Source organism: Protopterus annectens, chromosome 13.part0, assembly GCF_019279795.1.
Source record: "Protopterus annectens isolate FY-2018-M chromosome 13.part0, PAN1.0, whole genome shotgun sequence".
NCBI lineage: Eukaryota > Metazoa > Chordata > Ceratodontiformes > Protopteridae > Protopterus > Protopterus annectens.
In genome coordinates this window covers 769,483,480-769,507,571 of record NC_056747.1, presented here as the reverse complement: position 1 = coordinate 769,507,571, position 24,092 = coordinate 769,483,480, and the positions used below count along the sequence as shown (strand labels likewise).

The following is a 24,092-nucleotide window of genomic DNA, read 5'->3' as shown; positions in this document are numbered from 1 at the left end:
GATTTTGAATAAATAGTCCCAGTTTAGGGAATCAAAGGCTTTCTCTATATCTAAGTCAATTATGAGTGTTTCTTTATTTTCTTTATTAACATAATCTATAAGAGAAATTATCCTTTTAATATTGCCATGTGTGTGTGTATAATATATAAATCCAGTTTGATCATTATTTATTGTTTTGGATAGTGGTATTTTAATTCTGTTAGTTAATATTGTCATAAGTATTTTATAGTCATTATTTAATAATGATATAGGTCTATATGAGGTACAAAGGTTTGAGGATTTGTTTTCCTTCAGGATTGGTGTGATTAAGGAATATCTCCAAGAGGGTGGTATTAAAGATTGTGACTGAGTTTGTAGTAGAGTTTTATGGAAGAAGGATAGTATCTTTGAAGGAAAAAGTTTATATATTTCCATAATTATGACATCTATACCTAGGGCTTTATTATTTTTGCCCTCTTTTATTGTATCTGTAATTTCTTTGTGGGATATGGGTGCTTGCAGATCTATTTGTAATTTTTTTGGCATTTTCTGTTTTATATTAGAACATTTTTCATCTAGATTTAATTGATCAATATGTATATTTTCTTATTGGAAATGTTCCATATAGTGATTTCAGTAGGCATCAAGAATGCCACCTATATCCCAGACATATCCCCTTCTTTTCATGGAAGATACTTTTAATGTTATTAGCTTTTGATAGTTTATCCACAGGAATCAAAATACAATGTAGAAATTTGGGAGAAGTGGCCAAGGTATTAAATTTTAGTTTTTCTAAAGCTAAACTAGTTTTATGTGTTAGAATTTCATTGTATTTATTGCTTAATAGTTCTACTTTCTTTTTCATCTCCAAATGATTTTGATTTTTTCAGCTTTTACTGACAAAAGTTTGGATTGTAGATCTAATATTTCAGAATCCCATTCTCTGATTTTTTTAATACCAAGTTAGGGTTTTACCGTATATGTAAGCTTTTAATGAGTCCCATATCATTATTTGATTTATCTCTGTGGTGTAATTAATATCTAAGAAGAACTGTAATTCAGATAATAACCAGCGTTTGAACTCTTTAATTTTAGTTATATATGCTGGAATTCTGGAGTTAAAGATTAATGGTTTGTACCCATTTTGAAGTTTTAGTATCCATGAATTGTGGTCTGAAAAGGGGCAGGGAGTGATTGACAAATTAAAGATTTTAGAGTGTAAGTCATGGGTAGCAAATATTTTATCTATTCTAGTTTGTGTACCAAATCTGTGATCTTAATTGGAAAACAACAAAAATGTATCTTCTTTAAATTTGAAAGTATCTACAAGATGACATGATTCTACCCACTTGTTTAAAACTTTTGATACAGCAGATGTACGTAGCAGTCTTATCTGTAGTTTCAGAAATATCATATATATAGTTAAAATCTCCTCCTAATGTTAAGTTGCCTTTATAATTATTGGAAATGAAATCCAAATGTTTAACAGTTCCTGTTCCAATGCCTGGGAGCCAGTATAGATTGGCTAGGGTCCATATTCTGTTATTAGATTTAACTATTACTAATGCCATAAGTCCTTCTTTATCTTCATACTTATAAATGATTTCTGGGTTAATCGCACTCGTTTTCCATAAAATTGTTACCCCTTTTGTCTTTGTCTTATAAGTGGATTGCACCAACATCATATATTCCTTAGGATTCCATTTGTAATTGTCATTTGTTTTGAAATGAGTTTCTTGATGGAAGACAATTTGTGCTTTGTTCAGTTTTAAATATTTCAGTAGATTTGATCTCTTGTTAGGATTGTTTAAGCCATTGGTATTAAAAGATAATAAAGAAAGTTAAATCCATCTTAGGTTATTTAGATTATGTATTTTTTGTTTTATTGTGACTAGTAAACATTTTCCTCTGATAACTATAAAGTATATGTTTGAGCTTTTAAAGGAAATTATCAGTTTTATACTTTGAGTGTTTACCAATAAAGTAATGTTTTGGTCAGGCATACTAAAATGTTTTTGTGAAATAACAAATTTAAATGAATAAATGTTAACAAAACTAAGATCCGTGCTAGCCATGGAATGAAAATCATTCCTAATCTGATGGATAAACCTAAGTCCATCAGATTGTCATTTATACCTTGACAATCCAGAACATCTGAGCTCCATAAATTGAATTATCATATGGAGAATATTTGTAATCGGAATAAGCAATATTTATATTATTTTGAACAGATATAGTACAATTGTAGATTAGATAGAATTGTAATAGAATATAAATGTCTACTTATTGTATAAGCAATTAATATTTACATGAAATATAGATGACAAGCACTTCAGTCATAGTAAAGTAGGATGTATCCTATATTAAACCTCAGTAAAAGATACCACACAGTTATTTAACATATTCACCCTTACTGATGAAGTCTTTCAAAATTATTACTTAAATATTAAGATGGTAATAATATTTATACCTAATGTTTACAATACAGTGTATTTTACTGGATATATCAGAAGTTATATTTCATTGTTTGCCAGCATTTAAGTAATCACTTTGTTGCTAACTTACTTAAAGCATCAAGTTTGTTTTATGTGAACATTGATGAAAGTTAGTGCATTTTAATTATCAGTGCATCCCTCTTTTCCCTAGTTCCTACACATAAGGATTTTCATATCTGTCATTTCTTATTATAAAATGAGTGAAATTATAGGTTACAAACAACAAATTCACTTATTGTGATTAATGATTACAAGTTCCATTTCCATAATCATAAATTGCCATTTTATGACATAAACTTAAAGTTTTAGATGTAAATGGCAACATTCTATTTTGTATATTCACAAAGGTTAAACTGAGTGATTATTGTCAATTTAATACTATTTGTTCAGAATGTGATTGACAAAGTTGTTCAAGGAAAACAAAAGAAGCTTGAACAAGAAATGTCACAGAATGTTAACAGTTTGATGTCATGTATAAAACATTAATTACTTTGGTAACAGCTTAAGTATTCTGTATGGTCAAGATGGGTTACAAAAACCACAATTCAAGTTAAAGCAATTAAATGACTTGTTATGCACATTTACTTATATGAGAAAATCATTATGCTTCGATTTTATGTTCAATATAGTGTATGTCATTTATGACAAGTTAAAACAGTAGTGTTGTTATACACGAGCCCATGTGATTAAACTGAGTATATGTTGTCAATGTAATACTATTTGTTCAGAATATGATTGCTACATTCTGTGACATTTCAAGTTCAGGCTTCTATTGTTTCTCTTGAACAACTTTGTCAGTTTGATGTCATGTATAAAACATTAGTTACCTTGGTAACCGCTTAAGTATTAGATATGGTCAAGATGGGTTACAAAAACTAAAATTCAAGTTAAAGCGATTGCATGACTTGTTATGCACATTTACTTATATAAGAAAATCATCATGCTTCCCCTTGATGTTCAGTGTAGTGTATGTCATTTATGACAAGTTAAGACAGTAATGTTATTATACACAAGCCATTATTATTAAATCCTGTCTTTAGTATCTAAATTCAGCAGACTGCTTCATCTTATGTTACGATTATATAGGTTGTCTGGATTTACTAAAATCATACATTCCATAACTATTGTATGTGTGTGTTTTTTTTTTGGCTGTTGCTTAGTTATTTGAGAGACCACAAGCTGTAATGCTTATTCTTATTATTAGCTCCTTCCAAGCATGTTTTACAGTCCATAGACTTTAAATTATGAGACCCTTTTAGTTTCTTATTTGTTATATTTCCATTCTTACATATACACATCAGTAATTCAAGCATGGGCAACAGTGCCCATCCAGTTTTGCCAGAATACCATTCACTAGCTCATGTGGTGTGTTTCCAGGATGTTCTTAAAATATCCAAACCAATATTTGTCCTGTTCCATGCAGTGACCACTCTGCCAGTGAACCACTCAACACACCTTCATTCCCACAGATATTTCCATGGAGGAAATCTGATGCCTCTCTATCACTTCCTGGCAACCCCAAACATCCCTAGAATCAGCTATCCCTATATGCCCAACATGTCCGATCAAGCTCACCTCCCAGACCACTGCAAAGGGTACTGCACAAGACCAAGTGCTCTTAGTCTTTCACAATAACTCAGACTTCCACTCTTATGCAAGTCCTTAATGTGTTTGGACCAAAATACATTTTAAATATAAAATTCCGCTTATTATTTATTTATTTATTTTTATCAAGAATCAACTTAATGAGCTAAATAAAGTGTTGGGAGACCATCAGTATGTGTACATGTGGTTTAAAACAGCCCTTTTATTATATATTGTTTTAAACCAAAAACTTAATTGCCGGGAATCATCTTGGAGGCTCCTCAGAGCCGTTAAGCATTATTGTCACTCTTGTCTCCATTACCATAGTAACCTGGGAGCATCTGTTTCTGTTAGTGTGTCTGTGTACTGCATACCATGTGGGGAAGCAAATGTTCTAAGACAAATTAAATGAGAGAAAAGTACAGTTTGAAAAAAATTCTAACAAATGGTATTGGTTCTTACTAAAAGATGCTCTTGATAATGATTTGACTTTTCCACCAGCTGGCAGTCAACAGTTTCTTGCAGCACTACAGCTAAATCACATAAAGTGCATAGTAAAAGGAGCTTATTAATGGGTATTGTGTTGTAATACATGCTGGCATTAGCTTGGGTATCATCTAAAGGTAACTGAAGATGTTACTGTTAGGATAGATCACAGTAATGTCATAGAATGAACACTGTTTTAAAGACTGACTGCAAAAACTGAGAAAAGTGTTTTGTATGTGCATGTTACGAATCAGCAGTTAAACCATTCTGAAGCTGAATTAGACAGGGACTGCATGTAGTGTCTGAATGAAGTAACACTGCTTAGCCATTTGTTCAGTAGAAAGCATTATGTCTCAAGGGAGTGGGCATTGACACCGTTATGTCTCAAAGGAGTGAAATTAATATGTTTTTGTTTTGTTTTATTTTTCCACCTTACCCCCACTAAATAAGGGAGGTGCTGGATTTTTTCATGTCTGAATGTGATCCGGCTTCCGTTCATGAAGAAATTTAACATTGAAGAGTTTGAATTCAGTCAGTCCTATTTGTTCTTCTGGGATAAGGTACTGTACCATAACTTTTTCAGCTATTTAATTGCTAAATGTCTGGATGTGCAAGTTTCCAGTTCCTTTTCCCTGAAATTCCTTATACAGTGTTTTCACTTTTATTGTGATATCTGCCAGGGATGATACCTTAGGGAAAGAACTGATACAGAATTTGGAATTTGCTTTGCACTTTTTCTCTTTTGCTCTTGTCTGTCTTTTACTCTGAGTTTTTTTCCAGATGACGAATGCAGTTGCTTACAGTGAACAGTATGGGTAACAGTTAAATCTGTCATGGTCTGGTTCAGTTTGCTGTACTCACAGGACTGCAACTTCAGTTTACCGCCACCTTGACACTGATGCAAATTCAACAAGGCGTCAACTCCTCCCCCTTACTCACAATCTCTTGCTGTCCATCTTCCTGTCCAGATACTGCTCATCAGTCTTCATGTCAACATCAGTCGCAGACAGCCCCTGAGTTTATTTCATCATTTAAGAATTGTTGGAGCATTTTCCCTGTTCGATCCTTTTCTTTGTGGATTTGATGTTTTCTTGTCATAGTTCAGTTTTTCTTCACATCCAGTGAGATGACTCCATTTTCTCTAGTTCTAGTGTAACTGGTCCTTAGCATTGTTTGTAAGTGTTATTTTTGTAGTGCTTTTCAGAGGTATTGTCACATTAAGCTAGGTAATGTTTTTATTCCCCCTTTGGGTACTACAGGTTTTACAGAGTTTTATTTTCTGAGTGCTTAGTTGCTTGCTTTATGGTGTTGGAGAAAGTTAGTTTTAAGATGTGTATTGCAGGCATCCACAAACTGCCACCCCAAGCATACCTTTTCAAGTGTTGTGGTATGTTTAAGACCTTCCACCTGCAAGATCAGTATTTGTGAAAAGTTGAGAACTTTAACTGAGCTTAAGAATAAACTTACTTTAAATCGTCTGATTACATCCAGTGGTGGTAAAGTCCCTTGTACCACAAGAACTTCTCTTGAAGAGGGATACGATTCACTGAAAATATAAAGACAAATGAAAGAGCAGAGGAGTTTTCTTGTCTTCCTCCCACCATGGCTTCTTCAATGCAGGATAGAGGACATTCTGTAGAACCTGTATTATCACAATTTGTCGTTGATTGAGTAATCAGTGATTCCAACCCCTGGGACCTGAGAAATGGGTATCATCCACAGGATATTGAATCTTCCCTTGTTTAGGTAGATTTATCCTGCCCATCATATCATCTTTGTCTACTTTTCCAGGTCAGTAGTGAACATCATATGTGAGATAACTAAGTTTAGTGCCTACTGTTCTTTAAGACCCCTGGCAATTGAGATGGCATGTCCATATTTATTAGAGGCTATATCACCTCTTGACAGATTCCCAGAAACCCACAACTAAAGTACAAATCACACTAAACAAAATTAGCTATCCATTTATCTCCTGTTACAGGATACATTCCATGACCCTGGAAGTTCACATCAAGCTCCTAAATGGTATGGATGAACGTAAATAAGAACATCCATTCATCCATCCATCCCTTTTTACCATTTCTATTCATGGGGTTGGGGTGTCACTTCAATAGTGACAATCATCTAGAGCTAAGGGTTACACCTCTGAGTGGTTAGCACTGCTGCTGTAGTTCTTCCACACCACACACTCACATTCACAATCACACTTATGGCCAGTTTAGAGTATCCAATCCACCTACTGCTTGTCTTTGGAATGTGGGAGGAAAAGGGAGCACCCAGAGGAAACTCACCCGATCACAGGCAGGATATGCGGACTACACACAGAAGCCTACCCAGCTGAGATGTGAACCAGAGAACCTCTTGTTGTGAGGCGGCAATACTATCTGCTGTACCACTGTGTTAAAATATACCAGAAGAACTCCATCATTCTGGTATATTTTAACTACCTATCAATTGACTTGAGTACCTACACCTCTAATGTAGAATATGCACAGAAGTTTTTTTAGATCTAGTGAATCAAAAATTCAGTTCACCAAATTGTTGGTAGCCCAAGTGGAGCTCAAAACATTCTTGACTTGTTAGTTACAAATGTAGTGTCATCATCCACAACACCACTAGTAACTTCCTCTCCATTTAAAGGAAAACTCTACCTTAGAACTAAAAAAACGATTTTTTTAAATTGTATCTTTGTTTTCTGAACTATTTTAATGCTTCAAAAGTGCTCCAAGTGATTCATTTACAATTTTAATGTGTTTCCCTTAAAATGGTGGATGATCCTACATTTATTTTAACATATAAACTATAACAAATATCCAACATTTAAAGTTTAGCATTTCAATACTATGTTGCGCTTATGTAAATTTGTCAGAAGAGGTGACAACTGCTTTTAAACCCCTATCTGATCCAGTTGCTTTGTTTTGCTGTGACAAAGGAGTATTAAGTTCTTCTCCTCTCTGCAGTAAAAACAATGGAAAACAGTTCCACAGTTTTCTGTCTTTTTATATCGGCTGCTGTATTCCTGACATTAGTAGGATTAATTGCCCAGCTAAGTTTGACAGCAGTACCTGACAGGGTAAACTACAGATTTAGCTGTATCTATGATATGTCATGAAGGCGGAGACAAATTCCTCTGCAAAGTATGTGAGAAGTTGAGTTTAAAAAAAAGTATGTGGGCTTTCCCTTCCTTTGATTCCATTGCAAGGAAATAAAAGTTTTAAAAAGTACATGCAGGTTTCTGGTACCTACACAATACTGGATCCATATTGTAGGGAGAAAAGAAGCCTAAGGATTGAATTAAACTGTAGGAGAGGGCGGAGTTTTCCTTTAAGTCAGCCCACAAGCTAGTATCCAACCACCCAAACAAAAAGAATACGAATGACTCGGGGTAAAAACAAGGTGCATAAAACAAATACGTAAAATAAAATAAAATGTGCCAAGTTAGCACACAAACATACGTTTATTCAAACCAAAAATAGAAAAAATAAAAATGGTTAGCGCTTTCACAACTACACTAGTTGCTTTATCAGACACAGTAGTTTAACATAATAAAGCTTATATAGAAGATGCAATAAAGTCAGCTGACAATCCAATAGTTACATGTTCCGATGCTTATAAATGTGTAATATTAAATATATGTAAATGTAAATATGCATAAAAACATAAATATGCATTAATATACTAATAAATGGTTAAAACATTACTATAAATATATATAAAAGACTTGGTTAAAATACTTAAAGAAATATAATAATATAATAATTGTAGTGCTTCAATGGTCTGGCTTTTAAAAAAGGTTTTAAGGAACTATTTCCATTCAAGCCAGGATATTTCTCAGCATTCAACTTAAGAATCCATTTTTGTTCTATGCTTTCTGTAGTATTTTCTAAGTCACCTCCCCGTATAAATGAGAGGACATGTTGAATAACAAAAAAACTTAAAAGTATGAGACTAATCAGTTTTTCTAACATGATTTGCCAGTGCACTTGTCTCTTTACAATTGTTATATCTGTAGCATGCTCAAGGATCCTGCCTTTCAGGACCGATATGCAAAACATTTTTGACAGAAACAAAAATACACAACATTAGCAGTCCTGCAATCAGCATAGCTATAACTGGTTATAGTAAATTTACATAGAGGATGAATAAATGTCTTGTTGCTATGAATATATTTACATGCAGTACAACGTTCCAACACGTGCAGAAAAATCAAATCTATTAGGTTCTGTTCTATAACATAAATGTTGTTTTAAAGACTTGTTATTCCTGAAAGAAAATAACGGAGTTTCACTGATTGTATTAGTCAACTCTGGTACTTCTTGAAGTAAATGCCAGTTTCTCTTTATAATCTTCGTATATTCATTAACATTGCTAGAATTTTGAAAAACTGCTCGAAAATGATTAGTGTCTGCAGTATGAGTATTTCTGTCTTCTCTATCTGTCATAGTTGCATAATAAGGTCTGCATCTGCTATTTCTTAATTTCCATGCTTCAGTGATAGTCTTGTCTATCTCTCCTGTCGCATAGCCCCTATCTAAAAACTCTAACTTCAAATTTGCAAGGGCTGCTTTAGCATCATCGTCCTTATTATGTAGGCACAGAACTCTAAATACATGTCCTTTTAGTGTATTTCTAGGAATATGCCTAGGATGCATACTTGTTTTGTGTAATAATGCATTCTCCCTAGTAGGTTTTTGGTAAATGCTACTAATAATTTCATTACAATCAGAGTTTCTGACTTTAACATCAAGAAAGTCAATTTCTAAATCTGAGCTATTAAAAGTAAGTCTTAAAAACTCAGTAGTACTATGCAAATAATCTATAAAATTCTTAAGTTCATTGTCATTTCCGTTCCATAACATAAAAACATCAACATCAAAACGGACGTACCACAACACTTGTGCAAAAAAGGGGTTACTATCCGTAAATATAGAAAGTTGTTCCCAGCACACCAATGCCAAGTTGGCGTAGCTATTTGCACATGCAGTGCCCATAGCTACACCAACTTTTTGCAAATAAAATTCATTTTCAAATACACAGACATTATTTTCTAAAATAATCTCCAAAAGACTACATATTAATTGAATTTTCTTATTGTCACAACATCTATTCACTGTTAAAAATTCTCTAACTTTGTCTATTCCCCATAAATTAGGTTTACAAGTAAACTCCGATTCTATGTCCATGGTAACAAAAATGAAGTTATCTCCCTGTCCCAGAGTCATTATTCTATTATGTAGACATTCTAGAAACCTCTTAGTGTCTCGAATAATAGTGTAGCATTCATCTAAAAAAACATGTAAAGTTTCTTCTACAAAAATGGACAATGGCTCAGTGCACCAGCCAGTTCCCGATACAATAGGTCTCATGGGTGGAATCACAGCATTTTTATGCATTTTCGGTAGATTATGTATTTTTGGTATAACAGGGTTCTCAGTAGTAAAATATTTAAATAATGATTCATCAATCAAATTAGTAATTAAAAGATCAAAAATTAAAAAAGGACACCCTATCTATAATCCATTGACCATCGTTCTGTTAATACATTGATATACTTGTGTATTCAATAACAAATTTCTCATTTGAGAAATATAAAGGTCTCTGTCCAGTAATACAATGCCCCCACCCTTGTCAGCTTGTTTAACATCTACAGAACACATATTCTTTAGTTGCTGCAAAGCTCTATATTCATCATTACAAAAATTACAAAACCTGTTTTTAGTTGTCTGCATATCCAATTCCCTAAAGCCAGTCTCACAAACATCTATGAAAGTTTGTATCCCTGGTGGGAACACAGGAACGAAAGTACTAGGTCTTTTATAAATGGTAACAATGTCACTTGTTTGAACCGGAAACATAGTTTTTAAAGTAAGGCTTCTGCCCAACAGTCTTAAATCTTTCAGCATTTCTGCTGAATCTGCTTTCTTAGCAGGAATAAATGTTAATCCCTTATTTAAAAGGGCAATTTGTTCTTTACTTAAAACAATGGCGGAAATATTTGTTACCAAACCTGTATTCATGTTCTTCTCCATTTCAGTAACTGCATGTTCTCTTCCTAGTGTTGATTCCTTACCTGTTTCCTTGACTGTGACATACTCCTCGACCATATTTTGTAAGGTAGGGGATTTTTCAAAGAAAAATTCCCTTTCATATTCTTGTCCAAAAAAACATTATTTACTTCCTCTCATTGATGTAAAACAGCATTCTGTGGACTGCTAACATTTCCAGAACTCGTGCAAGCCCTTGTAGTTTGTATATTGTTATTAACAATAGCTGCAGTCTGATTTTCACTTAACAGTGCAACTGTCAAGCTGCTCTGTTTGCAGAGCTATGCTGTTCACTGTCAGATAAAGTAATAACACTACAGTTCGCTGATGTTTTAATACACTCTGCAACAACTTCATTTGATATTGTTCTGCTTACTGACATAGAAAGACTGCCAGCAGGCTGATTATGTTGAGAGCTTGCTGCATTTGATTCAATAGCAGCTTCAGGTAGCATAAACTTTCTTCCTTGAGGAGCGGAAGTAGCAACAGACTGATTACTCTGTAAATTAGCATTTTCTTGTGGCAACGCCCTCCTGTGTTCTCTGGGCCAAGAGAAAACCTGATTTTTCCTAAAATCTAGTTTATCTCGATTCAATTTATTCAATTTAACTGTTTGAAGTCTTTTCTCATATGAAACAATATATGTTATGTGATCCTATCTCGCCTACATTCTGTACTGATGGGTTCGGAGCCGATCCTCGGCTCCGACTCGGCACGCTATGCTATAGAGCGAAGCCTCTTATTGGCTGAGCTATTCTATATCCCAGGATGCACTACCACTACTTCCCCAGATCTCGTTTGCCACTTACAAGCTAGGACGTGGTCTCGAACTTGGCTGAGCTAAGTGCTTTTTTTCTGAAAGTTTTTCTGTCAGGAAATTCTTTAATCTTTACCCAAAAGCTGTTTTAACAGCTATTGTTGTGTATAAGTGTGTTTTTGTAAAGTTTTTGTGGTAATTTTGTGTGACTGAACAGGGAAAGGTTTCCGTTTAAGTTAGAGGGGCCTTCCCCTAGTTCTTTAGTGAGTCTTCTTGTATTTTGGAGAGGTCAAGTACCTGTTTGAGTTAGAGGGTTCTTGGCCCTCCTTTTTGGTGTATTGTAGTTGTATTTGTTATTTGTTTAAGTTTCTTGGGCTTTCGCCTCTCGTTTAAAAAAAAAAAAAAAAAAGTTTTTTTATTGTGGTAAAATCCTTTACCCAGTGACATACATTGTGTTTTTTCTCTGATATAGTGAGTAGTCTACAGGCATTATGTCTAAGGAGCATAGACCCTCAGGATTTAAGAAATGCACGAGATGCAACTGTAAAATGTCCATCACCGATGATCACTCCTTATGTGTACTGTTTAGGCGCCAAACACCTTCAGGAGTCTTGCAGCATGTGTCACGCTTTTTCCTCTAGGGACCTCCAAGAGAGGAAGAATAAATTGATCTTAAAAGGGCTTATCAAACCCTCCTTCGAGGAGGCCTTATCTTCCTGTTCCTCTCCAGCTAAGAAAAAGAAATTGTCGGCTCCGACCAGCCCGTCGGGACCGACCACTAAGAAATCTAGGCAGGCTTCTCCATCGGCTCCACGGACTTCGGAGCCGAGGGCGGAACGGTCTGCCTCGATGCCTCCAGTCTCGACTCCTCTGGTTTCGGAGCCGATGGCTGGGGCTTCGAGAGGCGGGTCACCTTCATCGGCTCCACTGATTTTGGAGCCGATGAGGGTTGCCGGCTCAGACTCTTCCCCTTCGGCGCCGAAGCCCTCCTCGGCACCGAGGGAAATTGCTATGGAATCTCCCTCGGCACCGATACTGGTCGAGTCTATTCGGAGCCGGTCCCCCAGTCCTTCGGAGCCGATGGAGAAGTCGGTTCGGACCCGGTCGGTCTCCTCCCGATCTTCCAAGATGTCGGATTCGGACATCGACAGGGTGCTCCTAAGACTGTTTCAGTCTCCTGTATTCCAGAAATTAGTTTCGGCTGCAGCCCATTCGGCTTCGGAGCCGATGGCCCACCCTGTAGTTCTGGTTCCTCCTCCAACAGCCTCGGCACCGTTGGAGCCGGTGCTGGTGGAGCCGATGGAGGTTTTTGGGTCGGCTCCGACCCTTACTCCAACCCCGGCTCTCGAGTCGGAGTTCGGTACACGGACCTCCTCGGTCGGCCCCGGGGGGGGACGCTTCGGGACCAATGTTTTCAGTTCCGAGCCTTCCTCTCGGTGCGTCGGCTGCGAGGGTACCGTCTACTGTTGTGGCCACGGGGGTTGGACCTTCCCAGGACTCTGGCGGTCCGGCCTTCAGGGCCATGAGGAGTGCTTTGGCCAAATCTTCTTTGGCTACCTCCACGGTCTCACCGGCACCTTCCCTACACACTGAGACTGGGTCTTTGGTAGTCCCCCTGTCGCTAGACAGCGGAGCCCCGGGGCCTGAGGTCACCCCCAGTGGGGTTTCCCCCCCTCCTGGAGGTCCCTCTGAAGCTTCTTCGGAGGAACCCCCAAGGAAAAGACTGTGCAAGAGGAAGCACGCCGACTCCCGATGAGTCTCTCACGCCGGACACCGATCTTGATGATGCGGAGGGGTCCCCTAAGTCGCCCTCAGATGATGTCTCCTTTGCAGACATCTTGGAAGCCCTCAAACAACGAGGCGGCTGGCATTCCAAACCCCCTATCGCTGACGAGTCGGTGTTCCTCAAGGCCTCGGGCTCAGCCGTCCGCCTCCTGGGTGTCTCCGCCCTTGACGAGCTCCTAGATTTGATCTGTCGGGCGTGGGAGCATCCAGACTCTGTGGAACTGGTGCCTGCTCGCCCAAATAAATTCTTATCAGCACCCCCAGAGAAGGAGTTTCTGACCAAAGGTGTGGCTGTAGATGCCCTGGTGGTGGCATCTGCTACCCAACAAGATGTAGCAGAGGCTTCGACGCCTGTCCATCCTCCTAATAAGGAGTCTAGGAGCATGGACTGCACGGGAAGCGCACCCTCAGTTCAGCGGCCTTTACTTTAAGGTCCCCGAACTATTTGACGCACTTCACTAGATTTCAGAGGGATCTGATCAAGGAGCTTTCAGATACCCTCTTGGGTAACCTACCTGAGCAGCTGGCCCAGACGGTTGGCTCTCAGTTGGCTACTCTGTCATCAATATCAAACTCGTCCATGAGGCTCATTTCGTATGCAGCCGAGGGGGAGAGCAGAGCGGCGGGTACGGATGTTGCTCTACGGAGGCAAGCCTGGCTCCGCCTGTGTCATTTTGCGGAAGCCTTTAAGTCTTCCTTTGCCGACGCTCCCTTTGATGGGTCCTCTTTGTTTGGACCCAAGGTAAAGGACACATTGACACGCTGTGAGCAAGAAGGTAAGACTTTGACTGCCGTAGGGGCATGGTTTTCCACTCCCTTTCGGCCTTACCCCAAGACTAAAAGAGGAGGGAAAATGTGGTTCCGTAAATCGCAGAAGTCTTATCCCTCGCAGCAGGACGATCCCCCTTCTAGAGGCAGAGGAGGGGGGAATTTTTCTGGAAGACGCCGTCCCAGAGGCGGCAGAGGCCCCCGCAACACTGGAGACCGCGAGTCCTTTCGTGGCTCTTCAGCCTTCCACAATCCCTGAAGGATTGCCCGACTGTGCAGCTCCGGAGCCAGTCGGGGGTCGTTTTTCGAGGCACCTAAAAGCCTGGGAGGGTATCACTCAGGACCGATGGGTGCTTCGAATCATCGCCGGAGGTTACGCCATCCTTCACAGCCCCCTCCGCCGTCCAGAAAAATCCCGGACCCGCCACCCAGTCAGTGGGAAATCGCAGCCTTCGAAATCTCAAAGCTGCTTCAAAAAGGAGTCATCCAACCGGTCCCCGCAGACCAGATCGGATTAGGGACTTACTCAAGATTCTTTTTGGTGCCAAAAAAGACCAGGGACTTGAGGCCCATTTTGGATCTCAGCAACCTAAATCGTTCAGTCAAGAAGTCCAAGTTCCGAATGGTCACCTTACAATCCATTCTCCCACTGCTGGAGAAAGGTGTTTGGATGTGCTCCATAGATCTCAAGGACGCCTATTATCACATCCTGATAGATCAGGCATCCAGGAGACATTTGCGCTTCAGCCTAGGAGACAGTCATTTTCAGTTCTGCGCACTGCCCTTTGGTCTCACCACAGCCCCCAGGGTGTTCACCAAATGTTTGGCGGTCGTGACTGCTCACCTGAGGAGTCTAGGATTCCAGGTGTTTCCGTATCTGGACGACTGGCTCCTGACTGCCACCTCCAGGCGTCTACTATTGCAGAACCTAGCAGCCACCATATCACTAGGCACTTCCCTTGGAATCACCTTCAATTGGCCAAAGTCTATGTTGCTGCCATCTCAGCGCATAAGGTTCATCGGAGTAGAGATAGACTCAAACCAAATGCGGGTCTATCTTCCTACAGAAAGGATGCAGACTATACAGGCTCAAGTCCGAGCCTTACTTCTCAAATCCAAAGCCCCAGCCAGGATGGTCCTGCAGCTATTAGGCTCCATGTCGGCCACTGTTCTCCTAGTCCCCTTAGCAAGATTGCATATGAGAATTCTCCAGTGGCTCCTATCGACCCAGTGGTCTTTTCAGGATCTCCCTCTCAGTCATCTCATACGGATCACGGAAACCTGCAAACGGGACCTCCGCTGGTGGCTGGTGTCCTCCAATCTGGACCAGGGACGACCCTTTGTTCCACCTCCTCCTACGGCCACATTGACGACGGACGCCTCCCAGACGGGGTGGGGGGGGCATTACCTGGGCAGGTCAGTCCCAAGGCAATTGGCATCCCGACGAGAGTCTCCTTCACATCAACATTCTAGAAATGAGGGCGGTGCATCTCTACAAGCCCTCCACGATTACCTCTCTCAGGGCGTAATCGCCATTCAGTCCGACAACATGTCAGTAGTCTGGTATCTGAACAAACAGGGAGGGACCAGATCCTACCCTTTTGCAGAGAGGCCATGAGAGTTTGGGAATGGGCAGTGGCGACCAGACGTTTTCTGGTAGCAAATCATATCCCTGGGAAATCCAATGTGATAGCCGACAGACTAAGCAGAACCATTCTCTCTCCTCACGGGTGGTCTCTGAACGAGGCAGTGGCAACTCAGATCTTCAGCAGATGGGGAACTCCTTGTTGCGACCTTTTCGCAACCCCGCTGAACGCGAAGTGCAGAAAATTCTTCTCTCTCACTCCAGCTCCGGGGGAGATTCCCAGGGACGCCCTAGCCCATCCTTGGCCCACCGGCTTGCTTTACGCCTTCCCTCCGGTTCCCCTCCTTCCCAGAGTGATCCAAAAGGCGACTCACTCAGGGAGCAAAATGATTCTAGTTGCCCCTTACTGGCCTCATCAGGTATGGTTTCCCTATCTTCGGAAGTATGCTCTAGACAGTCCATGGTTCCTGGATCAGATCCCGGACCTATTAATTCATCAGTCGGGACAACTCCATCAGTCCCTTCACTCTTTGAAGTTATCAGCTTGGCTCCTCCTCTTCCGACTATAGTCAGAAATCATACCTTAGACCCGGAAGTCTTACATATCTTATCCTCGGCCCACAAGTCTGCCACTAGGAAATTGTATACTAGCAAATGGAAGAGATTTGCTATTTGGGCTCAACTCCGGGGTCTAGATCCCATCACTGTCCCGGTGTCAGAAGTTCTGAAATTTCTAACTTCCCTATTCAATCAAGGTTCTTCAGTCTCTACCATCAAGGTCCAATTGGCAGCTATTTCCAATTTTCATGAATCTATAGACCCACCTTTGATGAGCAACAGATTGTGTAAAACCTTCATAAAAGGTGCTGCGCTTTTACGACCTCCGATTTCTCATCCTGCTCCTCCGTGGGATCTTGATGTGGTATTACGTGCCTTAACCTCCTCCCCCTTCAAACCGGCAGCAACCTGTGATTTGAAATTTCTTTCTTGGAAAACTGCCTTTCTGGCAGCAATTACTTCAGCCAGAAGGGTTTCAGAGCTTCAGGCTCTATCTGTCACACCACCGTACCTGGTTTTTCACAAAGATAGAGTATCCCTCAGGCCTAACCCATCCTTTGTCCCTAAAGTTTGTTCCAGTTTTTGCCTACAACAGTCATTAGAACTGCCAGTTTTCTTCCCAAAGTACTCAAACAAAGCAGAATACATCTTCCACACATTGGATGTTCACAGACAATTGCGATTTTATTTAGATAGGACCCAACAAATACGGAAAACAGATCAATTGTTTGTGTCCTTTTCGGACAATAAATTGGGCAAAGCCGTCACAAAGGTCACTATTGCCAAGTGGATCAGGGACTGTATTAGTCAGGCTTATTCCTCTTCTAATAAAGAGCTTACAACCTCTGTCAAAGCTCACTCTACAAGAGCTGTGGGCTACTTCAATAGCATTCCATTCTAAGCTTGCCATTAGAGACATTTGTGCTGCGGCTACGTGGTCTTCTCCGCACACCTTCATTTCCCACTACAAATTGGATGTGGCATCTCGGGGCGAGCTTCATTTGGTTCCACAGTTCTCAGGAGTGTTTTCCAGTAAGCCACCCAGGAATCAGGTGCTAGGGACGCTGTCCCATCAGTACAGAGTGTAGGCAAGATAGGATCACATAACATCTTTTAGTTATGTACTTACCATAACTTTAGATGTTTGGGATCCATCTCGCCTACATTCCTAATAACCCACCCTCCTTCCCCCTGCCTTGGAGATCAGAAGAGACTGGACGGTCAGAGTACCATTGTTTCATCTTGAAACATCTGGCAATGTTATATAAACAGTTATGTGTGTGTGCATGAGTGCGGACAAACAAGATCTGGGGAAGTAGTGGTGGTGCATCCTGGGATATAGAATAGCTCAGCCAATAAGAGGCTTCGCTCTATAGCATAGCGTGCCGAGTCGGAGCCGAGGATCGGCTCCGAACCCATCAGTACAGAATGTAGGCGAGATGGATCCCAAACATCGAAAGTTATGGTAAGTACATAACTAAAAGTTTCTTGAAGTTGTTCCATTCTGTTAAACACAACATTATTCATATGGCTTTCAGAAATCTTTCTTTCTAGTAAAATAATCTGGCTCTTCAGCTCATTTTCAGTGGGAAAGAAAAAAATCTATCAATAGCTCCATGTACATAGAACTAAACTGTAAGTTTAATTCTTGCCACCTGCGTAGCAACTCAGGATATGTATCCCCATATGTAGGCATATTTAAAATCCTGAGACCAAGTGGAATAATTTTACTGTCCAAAGATGCTTGAAGATGTAAGCGCTGCCACTGAAGTATTTTGTATCGATATAGCAGATTTTCCAACTCCTATAGTTCTTGTAAAATTCAGGCATTTGTTGGTTATTAAAAAATCTCTTGATTAGCAGCACTGTTAAAATCTGCATTCAATAAAGGATTCACAGATATATCCAAAAGTTGTAAAAAACGAACATGTGGCAGAATTTCTGCATCCTCAGGAGTAGATATATCCATTGTTCATCGTGTGCCCCTTATGCTGAACAAATGAAGAATCCAAACAAAAAGAATACGAACGACTCAGGGTAAAAACAAGGTGCATAAAACAGATACGTAAAATAAAATAAAATGCACCAAGTTAGCACACAAACATACGTTTATTCAAACCAAAAATAGAAAAAATAAAAATGGTTAGTGCTTTCACAACTACACTAGTTGCTTCATCAGACACAGTAGTTTAACATAATAAAGCTTATATAGAAGATGCAATAAAGTCAGCTGACAATCCAATAGTCACATGTTCCAATGCTTATAAATGTGTAACATTCAATATATGTGTAAATATGCATAAAAACATAAATAAATATGCATTAATATACTAATAAATGGTTAAAACATTACTATAAATATATATAAAAGACTTAGTTAAAATACTTAAATATAATAATATAATAATTCTAGTGCGTCAATGATCTAGCTTTTAAAAAAAGGTTTTGAGGAACTATTTCCATTCAAGCCAGGATATTTATGCGACAGGAGAGATAGACAAGACTATCACTGAAGCATGGAAATTAAGAAATAGCGGATGCAGCCCTTATTATGCAACTATGACAGATAGAGAAGACAGAAATACGCACACTGCAGACACTAATCATTTTTGAGCAGTTTTTCAATATTCTAGCAATGTTAATGAATATACGAAGATTATAAAGAGAAATTAGCATTTACTTCAAGAAGTACCAGAACTGACTAATATAATCAGTGAAACTCCGTTATTTTCTTTCAGGAATAACAAGTCTTGTTATAGAACAGAACCTAATAGTTTTGATTTTTCTATATGTGTTGGTACTTTTCTATGCAGACATTGTACTGCATGTAAATATATTCATAGCAACTAGACATTTATTCATCCTCTACGTAAATTTACTATAACCAGTTATAGCTATGCTGATTGTAGGACTGCTAATGTTGTGTATTTTTGTTTCTGTCAAAAATGTTTTGCATATTATGTAGGAAAAACTAATAGGATCCTGAAAGATAGGATCCTTGAGCATGTTAGAGATATAAATAATTGTAAAGAGACAAGTGCACTGGCAAATCATGTTAGAAAAACTGATTCATCTCATACTTTTAAGTTTTTTGTTATTCAACATGTCCTCTCAAATATACAGGAAGGTGACTTAGAAAATACTACAGAAAGCATAGAACAAAAATGGATTCTTAAGTTGAATGCTGAGAAATATCATGGCTTGAATGGAAATAGTTCCTTAAAACCTTTTTTAAAAGCCAGACCATTGAAACACTAGAATTATTATATTATTATATTTCTTTAAGTATTTTAACTAAGTCTTTTATATATATTTATAGTAATGTTTTAACCATTTATTAGTATATTAATGCATATTTATTTAGGTTTTTATGCATATTTACATTTACATATATTTAATGTTACACATTTATAAGCATTGGAACATGTGACTATTGGATTGTCAGCTGACTTTATTGTATCTTCTATATAAGCTTTATTATGTTAAACTACTGTGTCTGATGAAGCAACTAGTGTAGTTGTGAAAGCGCTAACCATTTTTATAGTATCTAACCACATTGTAAACAACATATTTAAAGACATCAAGCACACAAATCAAATTCTGTTATGAAGACAAAAAATTTACTTATAACAATATTGCCCCAGCAGATAGATTCTCAAAGTAGTTTTGTACCCACATAGATAATGTATGGATTTTGCAGTCCCATGTAGTTCCAACTGTAATGGCAAATTTAAAAGAAAAAACTCTTGGAGTATACAACATGTAAAGACCCCCAAGTCAAGGAAAATATTGGGAACTGACTTAAGAATTTAAAAAAAAGAATAGTATATCTAAGGTAGACTATGAACTCGGTTGGAAATGTACAGAACTCGTGCTATATGGCAAGATCTAATTAGATCCATTCAACATTGCTAATGTAATAAATACATTTAGTGCAAATTTCATTCCGGAGACAATTATCCAAAACCTTGTGATACACGTATCCCTCAAACCTTTCATTATCACTAAAGAACATGTACTGGAAGTACAGTCCATGACTAATAACACTTACCCTAGATAACATACCAAGCTGTTTGTTAAATAGTAGTATACATGCCCTGGCAAAACATCTCCATAACTTATTTAACATGAGCCTGGCTACAGGCTCAGGCTAAGTTCCAGTAGTATGGCAAGTGGTACTGGTGATGCCAGTATATAAAGCTGGCCCTTCTGCCAACCCCCAGAAACTATAGGCATGTCAGCCTGATGAGTCTCATTTGCAAAGCTATGGAACACATTACAACAGACTTGATTAACATAGATTTTAAATATTCCAATAGCTTAAACTGGTAGCAGTTTGCTTTTGTAAAAGGCAGATCTTGTCTAATGAACCTGGTAAACTTCTTCAAAAAGAGAACACAAGCTGTTGACAGCAGCTGCAGTTTACACAGCCTGCACTAATTTTCCCCAGATATTTGACACCTTCTCCCATGCTAGCATAATTGATAAACTAAATGCATTACGAATTGGCTTTTATGTGATGAGATGAATAGCTGATTGGCTAAAAGACAGAACACATACAATGTGAGTGGCAGGGGCAGTGTAAGAGAATATGAAGGTGACCAGTGGTGTCTTGCATGGCTCAGCTGTGGGACTGCTTTTGTTTGGTATTTTTGTCTTTGACCTGTAAACCAAAATCCAAGACCTGTGGATCACTAAGTTTACAGATGACTGCAAACTTGGAGTCATTTCCAAATCCCTGTCTAACACAGAAGCTCTCCAGCAGGAACTTACACTTGTAAATGCCTGGTGTATTGAAAATGGATTTAAATTAAATGATAAAAAATGCAACATTATCAAATTTGGCAGACAAACCAATCCACCAGCATATAACATTAACAATACCCCACATCAAAGAGAGAATGTAACCTGGGTTGATAATTCTCCCTCCTTAGATCACCATGTAGTAATGGTTGTCAGACAATCTTTCTACATGATAAAGCTGATCACCAAAGCAATGTCATCCAAATATAAAGAAGTTATTGTCCTTTTCCTGCATTAATCAGACCAGTTATACCTCACTTGACATACCAAAAGATCCCCGAGGTTTCCAACAAACAAGACCATGGGCTTAAAATCCGTAGGCTACTAGAAAAGACTAGAAGCACTGTCCCTCTTTTTTGAGGCTTATGGCTCCACAGGGGAAACCTTTGCTTTGCATTTTGTGTATTCAGTGACTCAATAGTATACCTTCATAAATCAAACAATCCCACAAATACCAGAGCAAGGGATCTAAACCTACCTCAACAGACAGATCAGTAAAATAAGGTGGAGAGACATATTGCTCAGTGTCTCTCTCACCTGTGGAGTAGAATCCCACTAGATAAAACAGTGTGATGCACTATCATCCTTTAAACAGGACCTGGATAATTGGATGGGTTCAGAAATTTGCCCTGGGCTTGACAGGGCTAGCCCTCCTTGAGAAGTGAGGTACAGTTTTTATGGTGGGAACTGGCAAGGCATAATGGTCACAAAACTTAGTAACCCTGGTCACAAAACTTAGTAACCTTGAACTTCCTGTGACATGCTCTCCAAGGCCATAATGCAATTTCAAATACATTTGGTCTTTTTCCCATCCCTGTCTCATTCTAGACCCAGTCAGCAGAGTGTCCTGTCAAAACCTCCTGCTTCCTTATTTGTCCAGGTACTAGTGCCAGTTGGATTAAGGTCATGCAGCTCCTTGCAGGCACCAACACTGACCCAGATGATGTTTGATAGTTTGATGATCCCATTGGGAATGGATGCTTCCCTTGGTCTTGGAGTTCTCAGCTGATAGTTTTTTTCCTTAGGACAGCACCATTTTTGATTTTGAGATCAGAGATTCTTGCCTTTAAGAGAATGTCAATGTCTTCAGCATCAAGCCCTTCCATTCCAGGGGTCATTGTTGGCTCCGCACCCCTTTAGTTAAAACTGCTTTCTTTGCTCTGGTGCTGATGTGTTTGATACCAGTGGTGGCATTGATGCCAAGCTTTATTCAGGTGTGTCAATCACATTTGCAGAAGCTACACCTGATGCTAGATCAAGGATATCCTTCTCAGGGCTTCTGCACATGAGGTTTCTGCCCTGAAGAAGGGTTGGTCATCAACAGGACAGGCAGTGTGATAGCCTTCTGCGTGACTGTTACCCAACACCTGAGCCAGAAACAAACTTGGAGTTATACTTCTTGGAACCTTTGCAGCCAAGGAGCCCAGGCAAGAAAAGATACAAAAGGAAGCATTTTTAGTCCCCAAGGAAATCCTTGAGCTGGACTTTGACTATCCAGCCAAGAGGGACTCCACTGTTTCCTTCCCTGCTGATGCCATGTTTGGAAAGTTCTTTTAATCATGAAGAGTAAGGGGGATTGGCCTGCACATACACTGTATACTGCAGAGAAGGTACTGTGAAGCATTCCAGTCATTCCAGTTTCCTTCTTGGGTGTCCTCCCTTCTAGGGGATATGATCTTCTTAGTTACTCAGGCATGGAAAGAGACCGATGTTGCAACTCCTATGCCAAAGAAGCTGTATAGAATTCTTTGTGTTCCTCCTCCCCTAAGGGCCGGGAATGTTGGTCAAGAATCCAGCCTGTGGACTCTTATTGCAACAGTGGCCCATGAAAAGACTACTATGCCTCAATGCCCTCAGATCCACTTTCTGGGCATGAAGTACAGGGAGATTGATTGCTTTGAAAAGAGGATATGTGAATCCTCAACATTATTCTTAGAGTGCTGAATTACCAGGTACAAATGCTGCATTTTCAACACAACATTCTGAATGAAATCAAGTGGATGACACAGACTAACTAGATTCACATGGCTAATTTGTAATTAGCTGATGGCACAGCAAGGGCAGTGGGCACCAGAGTGACAGTTTGCCATCATGTCTGGCACCACTTCTGTGATTTCCAAGAGAATTTCAGTCTCCTTCTCAAATGCTTTGTTTAATGGCTCCAGTCGATTTTGGCTGCAAGTAGAATCTAAATTGGAGCATAGCAACTGAAAAGGAAAAGCACTTATAGCTGCTAGTGGCAGGAGTTAAAGTTACTATTCCTCACTGTCCCTTCACCTTCTCAAGGTTGCAAAAGAGTTCATGCCAGAAGTGGTTTCAGCATGGTCAGCAGCTATCTATAAGGAACCAAACACAGCAGTGTTTTTGTGGGTTAATGCCAACTGAATGACAGAGGTTGTAGGAATGGCCAGGTTTCCATACAAGGGTGCAAGCAGGAGTTGCTTTGAGGCTTTGCCTGAGTGCTCTACCCTGGAGACATTCATGGGTCATTTGTCCCTCCATTGGTCAGCCTAGGCAACCATCACATGTAATCAATGGATATTGGATCTAGTATCCAGAAGATATATCATTCCATTCAAGCCCCTTCCACATCATTTGTTCCTTCTTCAGGCATTGTACCCCACCAGAACAGGGTGGTGATGCCATAACTCATAAAACTGGTAGCAAAAAAAGACATTTTGGAGGTCCCACCACAACAAAGGAGGGCCTGGCTGTTACTGAAGAGCCTTTTTGGTGCTAAAATAGACCAAGCTGTCTGGTCCATTTTAGATTTAAGCTGCTTAATTTTTTACAATCCAAAGGAGAAGTTCCAGATGGTCACTATGCTGTCAGTTCTCCCCTGTCTATTCCAGGGAGACTGGATGTGTTCTTTGGCTGTCCAAGACACACATATGCACATTATGATCTCCAGTGAGTCAAGGAGGTCTCTACATTTGAGAGTAGGAGACTCCTTTCCTTTTCTGAGACTTGCCTTTATGTCTGTCCACAGCCTCCCCTGGTCTTTGTAAAAAGCATGGTGGAAGTGACAGCATTCCACAGGCTGCAAGGGTTAACTATATTCCATTACCTAACCAACTGGCTTCTCACTGCTTCTGTGATGGGGAGACTCACCACAGCATAGAATATTCTGCTTGTCTCTTTCAGTCCTTTGGCATTACAGTGAATTTCATAAAGTTTCAGCTGAGTCCGTTTCAGTGCCTGAATCTTATAGCTTGCATGCTGCACACTTGTCTTAATCAGTCTGCCAG

At 39.5% G+C, this 24,092-nt stretch overlaps 1 protein-coding gene across 1 annotated transcript in view; it reads left to right on the top strand.

The window, feature by feature from the left end:
• Positions 1-24,092, top strand: part of BLMH (bleomycin hydrolase) — a 593,976-nt gene that overhangs the window by 56,285 nt on the left and 513,599 nt on the right. Inside the window, exon 3 of the mRNA XM_044054476.1 lies at positions 4,995-5,104. Within this exon, the coding sequence (XP_043910411.1) occupies positions 4,995-5,104 (110 nt within the window). The remainder of the gene's footprint in view (positions 1-4,994; positions 5,105-24,092) is intronic.